The sequence below is a fragment of the Argiope bruennichi genome, chromosome 2 (assembly GCF_947563725.1).
Source record: "Argiope bruennichi chromosome 2, qqArgBrue1.1, whole genome shotgun sequence".
NCBI classification, from domain to species: domain Eukaryota; kingdom Metazoa; phylum Arthropoda; class Arachnida; order Araneae; family Araneidae; genus Argiope; species Argiope bruennichi.
Genome location: NC_079152.1, coordinates 35,488,856 through 35,508,371, shown reverse-complemented (window position 1 = coordinate 35,508,371; position 19,516 = coordinate 35,488,856). Strand labels below are relative to the sequence as shown.

The window sequence follows — 19,516 nt, the reverse complement described above, 5'->3', positions numbered from 1 at the left end:
AAAATAAAAAATAGAACAGGGTTTGCGATAGTTTTTACTAAAATGGGAAAAACAAATATACCCCATTTTATAAGAAATACAAATAGATTTTTCAGTTCCGAATCTTCTTCGTCTATTCACAATGGAGTAAATTTTTTTCACTGCGTCTAATATGTGGATATTTTGCTTTTGTTATACATTTGAATCGGTTGCACGTATACAGCGAAATTAAATTGATGTACAGAGATTGGTAAAAATATCATAGTCAGTGACGTCATCACATCTCGATCGCATCTCATAGATTAGACTTTATTATAATGTCGTCACATATGTATAAAAGATCTGAGATTTTCTGTATTGTTAAAACCTTGTGAAGTTTTCCTAGTTAGTATTGGTAATGTGCTTGAATTTTGTATTATTAATTTATGACTTACAAAAATCTAGAATACTTTTCAATCATATTTTTCATGAAACGTACTATGACAGAAGAGTTCAATTGCTTAGTTTGTTTATTTTATTATCTACTCTCGCTGTTGAACAATAATACAATTTCCTTGAAGAAATCAAAGAGAATTTATTTCTTCTACTCACTTATAATAAAGAATAGTTTCCTCAATGATTCGTCTATAGTTCTTCCACAAATGGTTGTCGTCACCAAATCCTAATATCAAAGATTCGAAATTCTATGTTAATGAAAGTATATCAAAAACTAGAGTCAATTCAATTTTTCTAAAAGAAAACGGGTTATTATCTTAGTTGTTATTTAGATAGTCAAAAACAAATTGTTAGCTTCTTTTCTCTTTGGTTTGAACCATATTTTGTGATGAAAGATTTTTCATGTATGTATTTCTAACACAATAAATGTTCCATTACAAAGAAAAATTAAGATTTGAAGCAATCTATATTGTGATCTAGTAGCTTATAGTATACATTCAACGAGCTACCTTATTGACTGATACATGACAGAGAGAGAGAGAGAGTAAGTATACATTCAACGAGCTACCTTATTGACTGATACATGACAGAGAGAGAGTAAATGACATCTGAGAAAAATATTTATTCTTCCCCTTCCTATTTTCATACTTTTGGCATTAAAAATATTAAATAATGGCAAAAATATGGTCATTGAGATTCTTTCCGAGAGTTTTACAGTATCCTACTTAGGGGTGGGCAAAGGGTTTTTGGCCAATCTAATGGGTCATCACGGAAAGAAAATTTTTATTTATATTTTCCGTTTTAAAAGGCAGAAGTTGACAAGTGAGAGTAGAGAAAAGAGAAAAATAAATACTTTACACCAGATATAATCCAAGTTTGAAATGTGGACTGTATCTGGTGTAAAGTAGATTGGGATCTATCTATTCTCTCAGTGCCAACCTATGGTTACATTTTATGAGATTATTTAACATGTTGTATTTGTGCCCTTAAGGTGTACGCACACACTTGAAACTTCGAAAATCGTTCAAAATATCGAATATATATATATATATATATATATATATATTTGCTTAATAATGTTCTGTGATCCTTAAGCTTTCAAACGATACCAAGATGTTGTCAATATTCGAAATATTTCTCGAGTTATAATTATTTTTCTTGAGGTACTTTCATTAAAAACTCTAGTTAGGTGTTTTTAAAACTCATTTTATGAAGAATGATATTTTTCCACTATGTTGCTCCATTCAAACAATCATAACTCAACATGAAATTTACCAAATACAGTTATTTATATATCAAAATAATCTGTATAAAATAGCGGATGTTTTGTGTCTCAATCAAAGTTATATTTTTAGAAATAAATTTTTAATAGCTATTTAAAAGTTAAAATTACAAAAAAAATCTCGCTTTTTCTATTCATCGTTGATGAAAAAATTGTTTAAAAAAAACTATACAATTTTATAACTTGTTTGAGGCAGGCAACATGAAGACTAATATTAGGCATAATTTCCAACTAGAATTGTGTGTCTGTACAAATTAGAATTTCAGATATCATGTTTCAAAAAATAGGCTCATTAGCTCATTCAATATTATTTAATTAATTAATAATTAGTGTAATAGGGTTTTTTTCTCCCTGAAATGAGTTTAAACATATATTAATAAACTACTGTGAAAAAACTGGATTTTTAAAGTTAAAATTTTTTAAAAAAATCTTCAAATGTGTACGTACACCTTAATCCACAAATTTTTCAACCATTTTATCAAATTTGTCTTGAAATTATTGCTCGTTGAAATCATAGAAATGCTCATGAAATCATTGATCGTTCCAATGATATATTCAATATAATAACTAGTTCTTTAAATTAAAACCCACTTTATGCTTGTAATTAATTAGGGAATAAAAAATTTTTAAATGAGAGAAAAAGCTTAAGGCATGGAAAGTTGATGCATTTATCATACTTTATTTGTCTATTAAATATAAATATATTTATCCAAAATACCAAAATTTTCCGAAACTCTGGAAACACCGACACATCATTTCTCAAGCATCAAAATGTTAACTACTCGCAACGGAATGTGTTCGTGTATCACCGTCCATTTAAATTGTCTTCAAAGCCTTAACTGGAACAAGTCAAATTCGTCGTTGAACAAGGTGGAACTAGTCTATGGGCCCCATTACTCAGCTTGCTGACAGCCAGACCTCACGCAACTAAGCTCCTCTTCAAGGCGAAGATTAGCTCGACCAATCACAGCTAGACATCTGCGTGTTGCCAGATGTTATGTTGCTCACATCAACGCCTGGTGGCTTGCACGCTAGCAGAACATTCCGTCCTGCCAGTTGTTGCAAGTTTATGACCCGCTGGAGCGCACACTGAGGAAGATCCGAACGTATCTCCCGAAATATTTCAGATTTAGGAGATATTTGGAAATATGTGAAATAATGGTAACGAAGCAAGAGAGTGAGATTTCTGCAAGATTTGTTTTTGCAGCAACCCGTTTTATGAATTTGCTGCAAATGATTCAAGATTTTACAAAATATAATAATTTTAATCTTGCTTTTCATTATCTTTCTGAATACTCTTCTGTAGATATTACTCTATATTATAGCAATCCACGTTATACTTTTTGTATAGATTCTACGCTGCTTGCAGGAAATTTTCATTTACAAACGTTTTAAAATTTTTTTCTTCTATTTTTTAAATACTTTGTATTTAGTCTCCATAGAATCAGTACTCGTCTTTTGCTATAATGTAATACATTTTTTTTTTCCTTAAATGTAATGTCTTTTGAGAACAAAGTTTTCATTATCATGGAAAATAATTGTGTTTTTTAACATACTAAGGAACTCAACTACAAATTGCAAACATCTAGATAGTTAAAATTTAGTACACAATTTTGGCATCCAAAACATAGATCCTTATCAATTTTCAACAAAATTTGTCAGAATGATTGACCGTCTATCGGGCTGTAATTCCGCTCTCTTATAAACGCAAAAATTCAAATACGGAACTACTTAAATGAATGAAATTCAGTACTTGTGATTATAACTGCAGTTCTGCATGATTTTTTTTGTCAATCGATTCAAAGAATGTATATTCTCACCATACATTTAAAAAAAATTTTAGATTCACGACAAACATCTGTATCTCGTAATTATTGTTTGCACTGCCATTCAACGAATTCATGGTCTTATCAAACGTCCACATATTCATGCGGGAATAAAAGGATGAAAAATTTATAAGAAAGTATGCGAGAAAGCTTTGGAGAGACCACTTCTACTGACTTATGTAGTAACATCCATTAAGCTGAGATAACTTATCAATTGTATACTGAAATATTCATGATGCCAACTTAAATGTTCAAAATTAATTTGAAACTCATTTTGAATACACATAATTTTTCTTCTTACCTAGTTTTTAATTCGTTTGAAATAATAGAATTTGCTGAAAACTATTTCTGAGTAATTCTTGTTTTTAATTCATAATAGTAATTAGTATAAGTAAAAATACTGTGTTAAGTAAATGTTGCAACATTTCAAAAACAGTTTCATTTTTTTCCTTCTATTTTTACCATTTTAGAATCAGCAAAAATTTTTGTTAAAAGCTTCTCAAAACACCCAATGAAAAATATATTTCAATAAACATAGTTATTTTCGCATTACTGAATAAGTTGAGAAAAATTATTCCTTTGTTTAACTAGATCGATTTATGAAATTCGTCATTTTGATTAATTATTCATTCCCTCGGACGAAAAGTTCCCCCTTTCGAGGAAACTAGTTTTTAAAATTTGCATGATCGTCCGTTAATTGAAGCATTTCGCAAAGCATAAATGAATGCTAATAGATTCCAAGAAGTAGAAAATGGAGCGTCCCAGTCTTAAACTAAGCTAATTTATGAAAATACCTTTCGGAAAACAAGTGACAGACTGCAAAGCTGTGAAATTTGAATGGCAGTAAGAAAAAGAATTAGTTTAGCGAAACACGAGATGACGAAAAGTTTTGTTAGCATAACTCAAAAGTGTATTTATATTGACTCATTTTATTTAGTCTAAATAAGAAAAGGATTTTTTAACTAAATTTTCTGGCCTTAATTCTGCAAAAAAAATGTAGAATAAATAGTTCTTTCTTTTAGAGTAAATAATTGCTGGACGATACGAACTCGCATTAAATTAAATTTCAAATGTTGCTGATAAGAGTTTCATTATTTGAAATACTCTGATTAAACACTCATGTTTGAAATACTCATGATTAGATGGTAACATGGTGAATTTTCTTACTAATGAATGGTGAAAGAATTTCTGAAATAGAAAAAGTAACCAAAGAGAAAAAATTATAAATCGTCGTCAAATAGAACCTTCATAAATGATGAAGATTTTCGGTACAGAAAAAGAATCGTAATGTTTCAAAACTTTCAAAAAAAAAAAATGAGGGTTAATTTCTTATGATCAAATATCGGTACCATAAAAATTTGAGAAACACACAAATGGCAACTACTACATGTATGTTGCATCAAGTTTATGCATTGTGGTTACATTAAAAGAGAAAATACATGTAATGATATTTTCAACTCTTAGTTTAGCCCATAGTAAAATATTGTCTTATTTCTTGATCTAATTCCACTTTCGGTTTAATTAATTCCTTTGTAAAACATAATGCGCCATTAGTACTACGTATCGAGTGAAAGTGATACTTCCGTTGCCCTTCTCAAGGTGTATTGAATGGGAATCGCATGTATTGAATTGGCGCGTGGCCGCAAATCCCATCTTATATAAGACATGTGATCATTTTTTCGGCCCTTTTCCCTTCTTTCTTACTTCTACTTTTGTGCCGAACTGCGTCTAGTTGTAGATAAATCGCTTTCTCGAGATGGATATTAAAAAGAGAATAAAACGAAATTAAAAATACAATGTCTCGTCTATGTCTTAAAACCTGCATTCTGCTTCAACCACAATAATGTTATATACATATACAGGGGTGCTATACAAGAGCGATTGTTGTACCTCAGATCGCTGTTTCTATTCTACAATTAAAAACTAACAAATTGCTTTGTGTATCGATTTCCTGTTTAGGAAATATAAAGAAAATATTTGCAATCATAAAAAGAAATTTGAGGTCAAGATTTTGATGAATTTCACTATTTCAAACCTCTCCGAGTCCGAAAAATACACTTTTGACATTGTGTCAGCATATTAGTCAGTTTGTAAATATGATTACTCAAAACCACTTTGAGCTAGCCAAATGAAATTCTTTGTATCGAATTAAGACCAAATTTGTAGATTTCTGTCAAATTTTGTACGGAGTCCTGTCTATCTCTATTTTCAAGTAGCTACAAAACACAAAAAAGGTAAACAAAATTTGATTCGCAGGTGTAGCAACTAAATTATAATTATCTTTTAAATTTTGAATCAAATCCGCCAAACGTTGATCGTCTGTCGGTCTACACGTTCGCATACATGTAAAAGCAATGACTAGACTCTGTGAAATTCGAGTTATTATCCTGTAATTACGGTTACAGTTTCGATATAAAATTTGGCATCACTCGGCCAGAAACAAAGCGTCTGAAATACATTTCTCCGCTATAGATTCAGTAAAATGCAGCATTCAAGCCAATCATCGTTAATTGTAACTATTTTTCAGCAAGGGAGTCAAGGCCTTACTCAGTCCATATTTTTATGAGGAAGAGAAAGGGGGGGGGGATTAGTCTACATAAAGAAAGACTATGCAAGAAAGTTTTGTGGAGACCAGACTTTATATATATATATATATATATATATATATATATATATATATATATATATATATATATATATATATATATATATATATATATTTTAATTCTACTTTCAATTTAATTAATTTCCAAGATTTTATCTTAATTTAGCCCATAGTATCTTCATTCTAAAAATACTCTCTTATTTCGCGATCCAATTCCACTTTCGGTTTAATTAATTCCTCTGTAAAACTAATGCGGCATCAGTACTACGTATCAAATAAAAGTGATCCCTTCGGTGCCCTTGCCGAGGTATCAAAGGTCACCACGTGTATTGAATGGTCGCGTGGCCAGAAATCCTATGTTATACAAGACTAGTGTTCATTTGTTTCGACCCTTTTTGCTCTCCTTTCTTACTTCTGCTTTTGTGCCGAACTGTGTCTGCTTGTAAATAAATTGCTTTCCCGAGATGGATATTAAAGAGAGAATATGACGAAATTAAAAATACAACGTCCTATCTGTGTCTTCAAACCTGCACTCTACTGTCAACTATATATATATATAATAGAGAGAGAGAGAGAGATAGAGAGAGAGATGTCCCATTTCCTCATTCATCTTCCTGCACTCTACTGTCAACGAAAAATATTATATATATATATATATATATATATAAATTACGTGTCACGTTGTTTGTCCGCGATTAGACTCCTAAACTACTTAACCGATTTTAATCAAATTTGCACACCGTGTGCAGTTTGATCTAACTTAAAAGATAGGTTAGCCCTTTTTTGAATTTTTAATTAGAATTTTAATTATTAATTAAAAATTAACTTCCCCCAAAAAAAAATCTTTTCATTTTCCCCACCGATAAATGAGTAAATCTTCAGTTTTTTTTTCTCCCAACAGTCATGAGGCTAGGTTTAACATTTTTCGGCCGATTATTTCAAACGATTCTATTTATTTTCTTAATGTTTTATGCATTTAAAATTAAACATCGTTAATTAATCCATGTTTCAGATTCATTCTGAAGTACTTTTGAATTAAAATAACACAGAATAAAGGAAATTAAAAATGTATAATCTGCATAGCGTTACCCAACTGGCGTAGAAAAATTCACGCATTTGCGTTACCTAACTGGCGAAGAAAATTCACGCATGCGCATTGTTCTGATTGTTGTCATGACAACCACTATCAACGGATGATTTAAATTATTTTTAGGTTAGTTGCATGCTTTTGTAAGTAAATTGTATTTATGTTAGTTATATATTTTTTTTGTATATGCTTATAGTTTTAAGTACATCGCTTTTTAAGTAGTTTTTTTAAACCTGTTTTCGACCGATTATTTTAAACGATTCATTTTATTTTCTTAGTGTTTGATGCATTTAAAATGAAACATTGTTAATTCATCGTTCTGGTCATGATGAATCTGGGAATATTTTGTTGACAAATTCTTGAAATATTACATAAATTAAGAAAGATATTCTTTAGTGCCCATAAAGTTTAAACGCTGAGTGACTGTTTTCAGTAATCATATTACAAAAAAATACTTTGTTTCAGTAAAAAATATTATTATATTAATTGCAGATTAATCCTTTCCACTTTAATTTATAGTATAAATTCTACTGGAACTAACAGAAAATTAGAGAGATACATTTACGTTATGACTGAAGGCGTTTATAATATTATGAGTGAATTATATGACTATCATAATTTGAAGTTTTAAAATATTTTGATGAAGAAGCTATTAAAGTAGGAATTGCATAAAATATTTAATTATTAAAATTTTAACGAACATTTAAGATTTTCGAACCGGCTGGTCGCCAAAGGCGGTTAGTATATATATATATGAGAGAGAGAGTGAGAGAGAGAGAGAGATGTCTCATTTCCTCATTCATATTCAACCACCGATAACTGAATTCATCAAGATAAGGAAGGCTGATTTTTTTTAAAGAAAATTTCCAATTTTCATGAAAAGCGATCTTTAGTACGGAATGATTTTTTTTTCTTCCTTGTATTACAACTTCTGGTATTTTGTATTATACAATTATCTATATTATCGTTCTGATTATGGAAGCAATGAGGAAAATATAATTTCAACTGTATATGTTCAAACTATTCTTAAAAGTAGAATTATAGCAACTGTCATTTACACCAGAAATCCAATTTAATTGAATTTATCTTTTTATATTATCAGTTATAACTTCAATGTTTTGGGGGGGGGGGTTTCTAAAATGTCATGAATATTGCATAAATTTACTTTGGTTTTAAAGAGCTATTTTTGCCAATATTAATGTATGTATTTACAATTCAACTGCCAGTCATTTGACCTTTTCCAAAGACTTTCATTTTCTACATTATTTTTAAGAAATTTTTGTCTCTATCCATGCGTTGATAAATAAACAAGTCCATTTGTCGCGAGGGGCTTTTGTATTTCACAGCAGTGGAGATGAGTGAAAAGACGAAGGAAGGGAAGGGAGGATAGGAAATAAAACAAAGAGAAAAATAAATTGTAAGTAAAGTAATTGTCTGGCAAGGAGAAAAGCATTTAATGAAAGCACAAGTAGTGTAGGGAAATGGTTTATCAACGGTAAAATATTGTATCATATTCAACAGTTTGTCGAAGAAGGGAACTGTTAAAAATACCAAATTTCATTTTCCTGTTTGTCACTCAATGACTTAGATTTTTTCTTTCACTGTTGCAATCTTTTAGGGGGTTTAACTGCCGAATTTCTTTTTACTTTGAGTTTGCGGTCAAAATTTTGAAAATAGTGAATAAGAGCAGATTTCAAGAAATTATGTAGCATTTACGCTTTTAAATAAAGTCGATTAGTTTAATTCAGTTTTATTAACGTATCGTTTTAAAAGCAACACTAGGGCTATTTCGAGACGGACCTCGTAATTTTGAACCGTGGTCAGATGACGAGTATCAGCTAGCACCCCTTTTCCAAATTTCCAAGCCACACCAGTGGGAAAGCGCTTCACCCCTACGGATTTAGCGTGTTCCAGACCAGCTTATAAAGTCGATTAGATTCCAAAAATTGCAAACAGATAAAAAAAAAAACGTAAACTCAACTAGAGTTTTTAACGTAAAAAATCGTAATTTGATTTTCAGAATTTTCTGTAAATCAGATTTTTAAATTCTCTCCAAATTAGTAGCGGCCCTCTGGCTAAATGTGGAACACCACATATCTAAGACAATATAAAAAGGTATTTTAATAAAAGTAACTCACATCATTCATTATTTTCTTATATACTAGTAATACTCAATATACTTGTAATAAATTATTCACACTTCTATTATAAACTAAATTAAAAATTCTTCTTCTTCTATTATCTTGACTTTTAATGGGCTCTCTGCAATAAGAACGCCATACAGTGAACAGAAAAGACAATCCATGCTCAAAGATACATTAATAAAAAAACAATTAGTGCAAATTACTGTTGAAAAATTTGAAAACAAAATACAGATTCAAGTCAACAAAGAAATAAAATGAAGTACATACCTAAAAAGTTCCACATTGTTCTTCCAAAATTCTCCTCGGCTGTTCGCGCGAACAACAGCACAATTCATATAAAATCGACCACAACTCATTTCACTTCACCTTTCATTTCTAAAAATGAACTCGTGGTCGATTCGGTGGCATTTGCTTTTGACCTGAAAGAAGATTGTAATGATTCTTTCTTTAAATTAATTGTGCTCTTTGAAGTTTCCGATCTCTCCTCGGAACTTCTTAATTTCCGACTCCTAATTTCTCGGAAAAATCTTTAATAAATCTCGAGAATTCAGCCGAACATTAGCTTTTGTTCCACACAATGGGATTCGTTAATTATGTAATATCAGCACGAAAATGGCGAAATGAGCTTAACTCTGTCTTTCGGTGATTTATTCATTAAAAGTGACTTTCTAATGTTTCCTTACGCACTAATTAGCCCTAATAAATGTTTGCGTGATTCGGGAAAAATTGATGAGAGCTCTTTTCTCTTTTTATTGTTCAATCAGTGGTTAGAAAAATCCAGCCAGTTTCATGTTGCAAAGAATTATTTGCTGATTTACAGTGTTCAATTTGTAAATGAATTATGTGTATTATATGGGCGTCTGTTTTAGCTAATTTATGGCATGCTGTGTATGCAACTCAGATTATAATCTTACAAAGGAAAAAAAATATGCTAAATATCATTGGCTGCCTTGTGTATGATTTACTTAGTAATATTGAGATTCCAGAGAGTTGTATGCATTAGCTTTTAATTAACCTTTATTATCTTATAGATAGTTAATTTACTTCAGGCTTTAATGTATGGATCTTTTTTAATAACAAAGATTTATGTTTATCTTTTTATATACTGTGGCATGCATTTAAATAACAACTTCAGAAAAGTATTCCTATAAATTATAGTGGCATATTAATATGATCATCAACAACAAAAGATACCTGAGTATCCAATTATGGAAGACTGGAATTTGCACTATTTTCTGACGTCATACTGAAAAATGCGATTACGTCAAATTAAAAATCAAAATTGGTTGTTAGACTGTTAGTGAACAGTTATTATGCAGTTTGCTTCTAATGTAAAGGAATGTGATCTTAAATCATCGGAAAGCAAAGAATCGTTATTATAATGAAATATTTTCATGTCTCAATCAGAATTTTATGTTTTATACCACCTTTTATTTGATTTATGGTTCTTTATATAGCCTGATACTTTTAATTAAAAATATATTTACATTTTATTTGGAAGAATAGTTATTTTTAATAGCCATTTTATAATGAAACCTAAAAATAATAAGGGGATAAAAATGACTTTCTTTGTAAATATTAAAAAGAATTAAAAGATACTTAATGATTTTCTTGTTAAGTTTTAAGTTTTCACATAATTGAAAAGTTGATTCAATACTCAATACTTCACGACTTCAAGTATGTGAAAAAATATTAAGTGGGCGTTTACTTGTAAATATCTTAAATAAGTGGAAATCGGTGTAGCGTCAGATGACCCTGCGATAGTTGTAGGAATCGATATGACAAAAAAAACTTGAATGAATTTGTCTATTCATAACTCAAATATAAGAGGGGACGATTTGTCTCCGAGAAACATTTCTCCCTTCTTCGCCACTTGCAATGGAAGGAATTCATAGGTGCGCTTGCCAAAACAATCCTCTGTAGCTCTCAACGAAGCCACACAAAGTATCAAATAACTTATAAAAATCAGAAAAAGATTTATATGCTCTAAATGACTCAGTTTTCGACCTAAGACTGTGGATGAAGATTGATTGTCGAAAATTCATGCAAACAATCCTTAACGTGTCGCGAACATTTTTACTTCTGTGACAATTGACTACTGACGTGTGCAGCACATCCTTGGCGATTCTGTGACAAAAGTATCTTGACAGGCACGAGACGTATTTTTACAACAAGTGGTTAAGACGCTACTGATGAATGAAGTGCATATGAAAAATATCGCACTGTTACAGTAAAATCGCCAATTTACAGCAATTACCATATGATCTTAGCTCCAGTAATTACTAATCTCATACCAGTTATTTTAATCTTGAAGATCGCCATTTACTCTATATCTCACAGTTACAATTAAAAATGACACATTTTTGTAATTGAAAAGCTTAACTTTCCTTTTTTGGAAAAAGGATGTACAATCGAAAGCTACAGTTTTGGTTTAGCATACAAAATCCGAAATGATATGATAATTTAACATGAAGTAAATTCGAAATATTTACTCTTTTACTATTTATTTGTAAAAATATAAGAGATATAAGTTATATTCTTTTATTGTTCATACTTGACGTTTTTAATTATAATATAAAAAGTATTCCGTTCATTTCTTTAGAAGGGAATATACAGCTGAAAACCATAATCTTTATTCAGCAAGCACAATTCTTATTATCACAATAATTCGTACATGAAAAAAGTTAGACATATTGGCTCTGTTACTGTTTATTTTTGCAAGTGTTAAATTGCCTATAGTAGAGAAAAAATGCACCATATTGTCTGATTTTATTTCATTCTTCAAATAGAATAATATAACTTGTCTAGAAAAACGCAAAATTTAAATCGGAATGAAATTGTTAAAAAGATTACTTGTTTTTGATCTATTATTTGAAATTACTCTAAGAAGGGGAAAAAATCCTTTGATAAAAGTTTTTTAGTCAAAACTTTAACAAAGTATTTCTTTTAGCCTCCAGAACTCAGTATTGAAAATATCTGTCCTTCTTATTTAAAAGCAATCAACTGAAGACAATTCATTTTTTTCTGAACATCAAAAAAAGTTTTAAAAATGGCTCGAAGGGAATTCGGTGCTCAAGATAACATTAAGAAATGCATTTTAAAAGGGGAAAGAAGCATGTGAAGATAAAATATTTCACACAAGAGAAAAATAAAGTTCTGAAAACTTTTTTAGGTAGAAAATGTAAATCCAATTCGCGGAAAGTTTTTGAGAGCTTTAAATGCATGATAAGACTTCCATTGAGTTACTCTGAAAAGAGCTTTCATTGAAGTAGGGACAGATTTCCAGGAAGAAGAATATGAATTGAATCACTGACCAAAAATAATGTCTTCAGAATTTTCTTGAAAAAGTAATTAAAAATTAAGTTAATTTAAAAGTGTGAAATAAGAGAACATTTTTAGATTTTTTGTAATTTTGCATCAAACTGGCATACTTTTGTGAAACAAAATAGCTTCTTTTAAAGTAAAAAGAATCACTTGTTTAATTTAATGTTTGCAGTACCAGAGTAAGAAATTGGTTAATCCAAAAATTCGAAACAAGAAAATGTAAGCTTCAGTTTTCAAAATATGACATTACATATTTATTTTTAATATTTAATGGTTTTAATAAATAATGTATATTTAATAAATCAATACAAAATGCTTTGATAAAAGAAATTATATAATATTAATTTTGATAAATAAGTTAGAAATATTGCTAAATAAACAATGTGTAGTAGTTTGAATATGACAAGGAAACTTTACCAGAAATATAACATTTCGCATCCCAGAAATTGAAAAAAAAAAATTTAAACAGTAAGAAATTTTTCACTAATTTTTTGAATCGAATAGATTTTACAAAAATATTTAGAATTAATTTTGGGACTTTTAAGAATGTTTCTCACAATCACTAGAGATACAAGAGTTCAACATATTTAACCAACAAAAAAAATCAAAGAAAAAAGCAAATATTTACAGTTTTTAGTTTGATTTGAAATTAGCTTAAAGTTATTCAAATTGCAAAAGATGCTGTAAAATAATATTAATATATCAAATTCGATGAATTTAGATAAGAAAAACTTTTTTATTAACTATGCTGAATGAACAAACATTTAAATTTGTCAGGAGAAATAATTTATCAGTCTGATAATCCATTTGGCACATGAAATAAGTGAAGCGATGGGCAATTATAGGCAAACTCTTTCGCTAGATTATCAAACATCTTGATTCTGTAATATTTCTTAGGAAGCAATGCTTAATAGATCATTATATTTTGACTGCAGTTCATGTATTTGAAAATATTCACTTGTTTATTTAGCGTAAAAGTTTTTGAAAAACAGCCATTTGAAAAAACATAGAATTGTAGAGCAACACACCCTGGAATGAATAAAAAATTTGTCTATTTAAACTGTAAATAAAACCATTTCGAAACGTAGTAATAAAATATTAAAATGGAAACCTATGAAATTTTAGCTTTGAAATACAGTATTGATCAGTCAGTGAATTTGCAATCACAAAACACGCATTTGGGCTATTTTTTTACACACTGGTGCACACTATTCGAGGGGGGAGGTAGTAAATTATTTTTTGAATTTACTTAAAAATGTTTATTATTAAAAATATTCATAGCTAGCGTACAATATTATTGCATTGCATCATTACATTACATACAACATTATTGCATAATATAATGTGCAATATTGTATAATATTGTACAATATATGTATGAAACTGAGATTCTATTCATGAATTTCATATGTTCTTTTGATTATTCCTTTTTCCTAAAAATAAAATCAAATAATTTTGTGATAAAAATAAAAACTGATTAAAATACATTTAAAAGCGATTCTTTTAAAGAAATTTAATTTACTTTCACTTCAAATGATGAAAACGAACTTTTCTGACTTGTCTTTAAAATTAAATCTTATTAAAGTTTACCAAAAAATGAATATTAAATCTTTTCACATTGATTCTATTGACTTATTATACTTGAATCAAAGATTATTTGCAACAGAACTTTCCCATCAATTCTTGAGAAACCCTACATGCATTAAAATTGCATATTATACATTTGAGTTTTGAAAAATCTTATTTAGGTGACATGGTCATAGTATTTGTAAACCCATTTTCTCGTATTTTCAAGATTGACGATTTTTTCCATTCTTAATAACTTCGTATTTAAAAGCAATTTTTACTTGAAATTCAAAATTATCTCTAACAAACTTTCTTTCTTCTTATAGGAGTCAAGAGATGAGATATGAAATGCTCGGTCGGCCTATTCTTTGGTCAGTTCTGGCTCTGGGTTCTAGCGGTGACGGTCGTGGTTCTCCGTACAATATCAAGTGGAAACGCAGTACCAGACATCAAATCACTCGCTCAGTTATCTCCGGATGCGGAAGACTGTCCAAAGTATGACGAGAGTCCTTGGTGCCCGTGCTACCAATTCGAAGATGGAGTGTTTCTGGAGTGTCCAACAACAGGAATTTTGGAAATTCGGACAACCCTTTCGTTGATCAGTGTTCCAATCAAATCCTTAGGTATCTATCATCTGGATAAAAACATCACCACATTTCCTCCCAAAGTGTTTGTGAATGCTTCCATATCTCATCTGCTGATGTCTTACACCTCTATTGAGAATCTCGACGAGCACGCACTTGAAGGACTTGAAGACAGTCTTGACAGTTTGTCTATTGTGAACAGCAAACTGAAAGATGTACCCCAAAAAGCATTGAGCATTTTGAAAGTACTCACTTCTGTCGATTTTGATTCCAATGAGATACAGAAAGTAGAAGGATATGCATTCTACGGTGTACCTCTCAAGACAGTTAACCTGCAAGGTAATCAGATAGAGAGTCTATCTGAATATGCATTCGGTGGTCTAGAAAACACACTCGAAGAACTTATCCTGATTAATAACAGACTCTCTAGGTTTCCTCTGGGAGCACTCCGCCGCTTAAGGAAACTGAAAACTCTAAAATTGGTCAAAAATTTTATAGACGACATACTTGATGATGGGTTCACACGTTTCACTGATTTGCAAACCTTAGACATGAATTCGAACAGGCTGAAAGAGCTGCACGATCGAAGTTTCGTCACGATGCCGAGGCTGACAGTTCTTTCTCTCCAAATGAATCAGCTCTTCAGCTTAGATGACAGGGTGTTCATTCACTTGCGAGAACTGGAAAATTTAGATTTGAGTCACAACCGCATAGTAAAACTCAGCTCACGCGTCATGAGCCCTTTGCACAAACTAAGGACGATTGATTTGAGTTTCAATCATCTACACTCTATTGAGGGAGGAATATTTCACAATTTAACCCAACTAAGGGAAGTCTTTTTGTCGAATAACAACATTTTAAAGATTACAAATGACACGTTGTATAACAGTTCTCAGATTTCTGTTTTATTTCTGCACAACAATGCAATCACTTCAATTGATCTCGGATCGTTTCATTCTCTGCAAAATCTGTATCAACTGCAACTTTCATTTAATCAGTTGAGAGAAATTCATCCCATGCTTTTTAAAAACAATAGAGAATTACGATCTCTGTCAATGGATAACAATTTAATAACAGACATTCAGCCAGGGACATTCCAAGAATTGATTGAATTGCGGGATATTCGATTGCAGAACAATTTGCTCAAAAGAATAAGGAAGGGAAGTTTCTATTCTCTTCCAAATCTTCAAGAACTTCACCTTCAGTTCAACAGAGTAGAAGTGATCGAGAAGGAAGCCCTTCAGAGTTTAGCTAACCTCCAGCACTTGAACATGCAAGGGAATAAATTGATTGAAATGGGAGACATTTTGAGCCGATATCCATCGAGCCTGCGATCACTCCAAATTAATCACAATGAAATAACAGTCTTGCATGAAAATAGTCTTAAAGGTCTCAATAAAATGGAAATTATTTGGATGGATAATAACAAGATCAAGAAACTTCAAAGAGATATTTTTCAGGATTTGACAGAAGTTCAAAAATTATATCTTGATCACAATGCCATCTCAGTTATTGAAGATAGTACGTTTTCGAGCATGAAACGTCTCAATTACTTAAATCTCGAATTTAATAATCTGAATCATTTGAATGTCAACTTATTTTCAGGTGCCATAAACCTTGAAGAATTATATTTATCTAATAATAAAATAATGGATATTGAACCACTCACTTTTAAAGACCTTCAAAGCCTCCGAATATTACACCTTTCTCAAAACCAAATTTATGTTCTTCGAAAATATATGTTCGAAGGGGCCAACATGTTAGAAGAACTGACCCTCTCAAATGCAATGATCGAGAGCATAGAAGATAATACATTTAGCCATTTGACCAGTTTGACTAAATTAGATTTGAGTAACAACAGATTGATTACGGTAAAAATTACGTTTCTTAGCAATCTGAAACACCTTGATTTAAGTTACAACAATCTTACTGATAGAGATGGTATTGAACTTCAAGGTCTTAGCGGTCTTACTCATTTAAATTTAGATTATATTGGTGCCGATAAAATACACGGATATTTATTTGAATCTCTGACAGATCTACATTCATTAAGAATATCTGGAAATATAATTAAACAACTGGATTCAGCATTGTTGTTCAGTCTACTGTCTCTGCGCGATCTTTATTTAGACAACAATGAGCTTCTTTCTATTCCTAAAACGGCAATCAGGAAGCTTCCCAAACTTGAATTGTTGTCTCTTGCTAGAAACAAGCTCAAATTAGTTCCAAATATGGCATTCAGTGATAATTCCATCTTGCGAAAATTGAATCTGTCTGGTAACAGTATATCAGTCATTGAGAAGAAAGCATTCCATAACCTTTCCAGATTGGTTGATTTAGATCTGTCTAGAAATTCTTTGATGGTTCTTCCAGCTGGAGTGTTTGATTCTTTATCTTCAGTAGAGACAATAAAATTAGACAAAAATTTCTTTTCTTTTGTACCGAATGCCGTCCTATTCGCACCACTGTCGAATCTGAAAGTACTGTCCTTCGATGAAAATTCGTGTCTTCGCATTAGAGAGGACATGACATCGTCTGAAACATTTCACAGAATTCAGCATTTGAATATCAGTCACAGCAATATTACTATGATTGCTTCCCATGATTTTTTAACGTTTGCCGACTTGCTCACTTTGATACTTAGGGATAATCTTATTGCCAAGGTATCTCCTGGTGCTTTCAAACCTCTAAATCATCTAATCGAATTGGATCTTGGATATAATGAACTAGACATATTACCGGAGGAGCGATTCTTTGGATTAAAGAGACTCGAAATACTAAATCTAACCCATAACAATCTTGTCGAATTTCCATCTGTCAGAGAAGACCTCAAACACCTTTCCAAATTGGATTTGTCTTATAACAAGCTTGTTAAGATTGATGGTGACAATTTCGACAAAATGTACAACATGAAATCTCTGAATCTTAGATCCAACAAGATGACTTGGATTTCCCCCAGTGCTTTTGATAATCTCACTTCTTTATCTGAATTGGATATTAGCCACAATCAGATTATGCATTTAAGCAGCAATGTTCTAGCACCTGCGGAAGTAAGGATGACATCTCTGAAATTATCAGGTAAGAAAAAAAATTATTTGAGTAAAATTTGTAAATTTTGAAGACCCTTATTTTTTATTCTGATCTTTCACTCCATCCCTTCTTAATAGTCTATCATTGCTGTTATGTATGATTATTAGATGCAAATATCTTAAATATGCGATCTTAAATCTGAACTATTAACTTCTTAGAGAGGATGAAAAGTATTTAGTAAAATAACTTAATGTTTGAAAATGCTCGTTATCATGACAAAGAGCTCATAATTTTATGTTTAAAATCATGCGATATACTGTGGGCAGTGATCACAGAGATAGCGTTTATTTTATTCTTATAAATCATTCTGAAAGGTAACCTGGAGTAGGAAAAGTTAGCTAGAATTTCCAATTATTCTTAAAATATCGTAAAAAAAGTAAAATCCAGATGTTACCAAGTATCATTGAACATATACTAATAGAAGTTTTTATTAAGTCACTAATTGAGATTAAAATAATTGAAAATTAGGAAGCCTTATTAGTATCAAAGTTAAAGTTTTTCATTAAAGTAAAAAGTTATGAAAAATATTTTCATTCTTACAGAAAATTCATTTTCCTGCTCAAAAATCATAATTTCTACTTAATAAACGAGTAAAATGAACTGTCAATTGAACTTTACATCCGCATAAAAGAAATAATGCATCATAATGGATATCAATTAAGGTATTATAAACAGATTTTTTTTTAGAATTTTACAAAATTTGTTACTCTTATTTGTTAGTGTTCAACTAAAAATTATATTTTCTTAAATAAACGGAGGACGGAATCACAACCATTGACGCATTATAAATATTTATATCAGATATTACGTTATTCTGATTAGGAAGTTGTAAAAAAGGAAAAATAATTTGCCCTCTTGTTTTGCATATTTGTATACATGATAGCTGCAATTTCTTCCATTTATGTACATTTTAAGTATTCTGATTGAAATTCTTTGAATTTAAACCCGTTTCATCTTAGCATTGCCACAATACTAGGAAGCTTTTCCTTTAGGCAGTCATAGGAAAAACTGATTCCTTTTGTACAGACATTTAATCATGAAAAAATTACATATGCTCTTCTCGAAGGTATATGGATTTGATTAAATAATTTGGGGGAGAGAGCAGTAAGGAGTTGAGTCCTAAGGGTTATAACCGGAGACAGTACAACTCGGAGAGTACAACTCGGACAGTCGGAGGTAAATTCCTTTTGTACAGAAATTTAACCATGCAAGAATTACATATGTGACGGCTTCCTGGCTTAGGAGAAGCGAGTCTTCCCCGTGATCTGGCCGTCCTTCCCCCTGTGTTCTTTCACACACCTCACAGATAAGAGCTCTCCTGTAAAAAGTGGTTGTGCAAGCGATTGTGTGAATGTCACCTACATATGAGCTAGAAGTCAAGCTTCCGCCCTCGGGTGCTCAGGGGCCTTTATCCTCAGAATCTACTGCACAAACTCGGCTTAAATCGCTGACTTCGTCAGCGGGTTTGTCTATGACAAGTGCACAAGTAACAATGACAACAACAGAATTGAATAGGCTCTTCTCGAAGGTATATGGATTTATTGAATGATTTTGGGGAGAGAGCAGTCATGAAGTGAGAATTATGGTTCAGTTC

General features: G+C 31.0%; 1 protein-coding gene across 5 annotated transcripts in view; it reads left to right on the top strand.

Annotated features, from left to right (window-relative positions):
• LOC129958118 (protein artichoke-like) overlaps nt 1–19,516 on the top strand; it is a 433,828-nt gene that overhangs the window by 401,189 nt on the left and 13,123 nt on the right. For all 5 annotated transcript variants that reach the window (XM_056070331.1, XM_056070317.1, XM_056070339.1 and 2 more), the window contains one exon: nt 14,575–17,910. In XM_056070331.1, coding sequence (XP_055926306.1) covers nt 14,592–17,910 — 3,319 coding nt within the window. In that variant the 5' untranslated portion in view covers nt 14,575–14,591. The remainder of the gene's footprint in view (nt 1–14,574; nt 17,911–19,516) is intronic.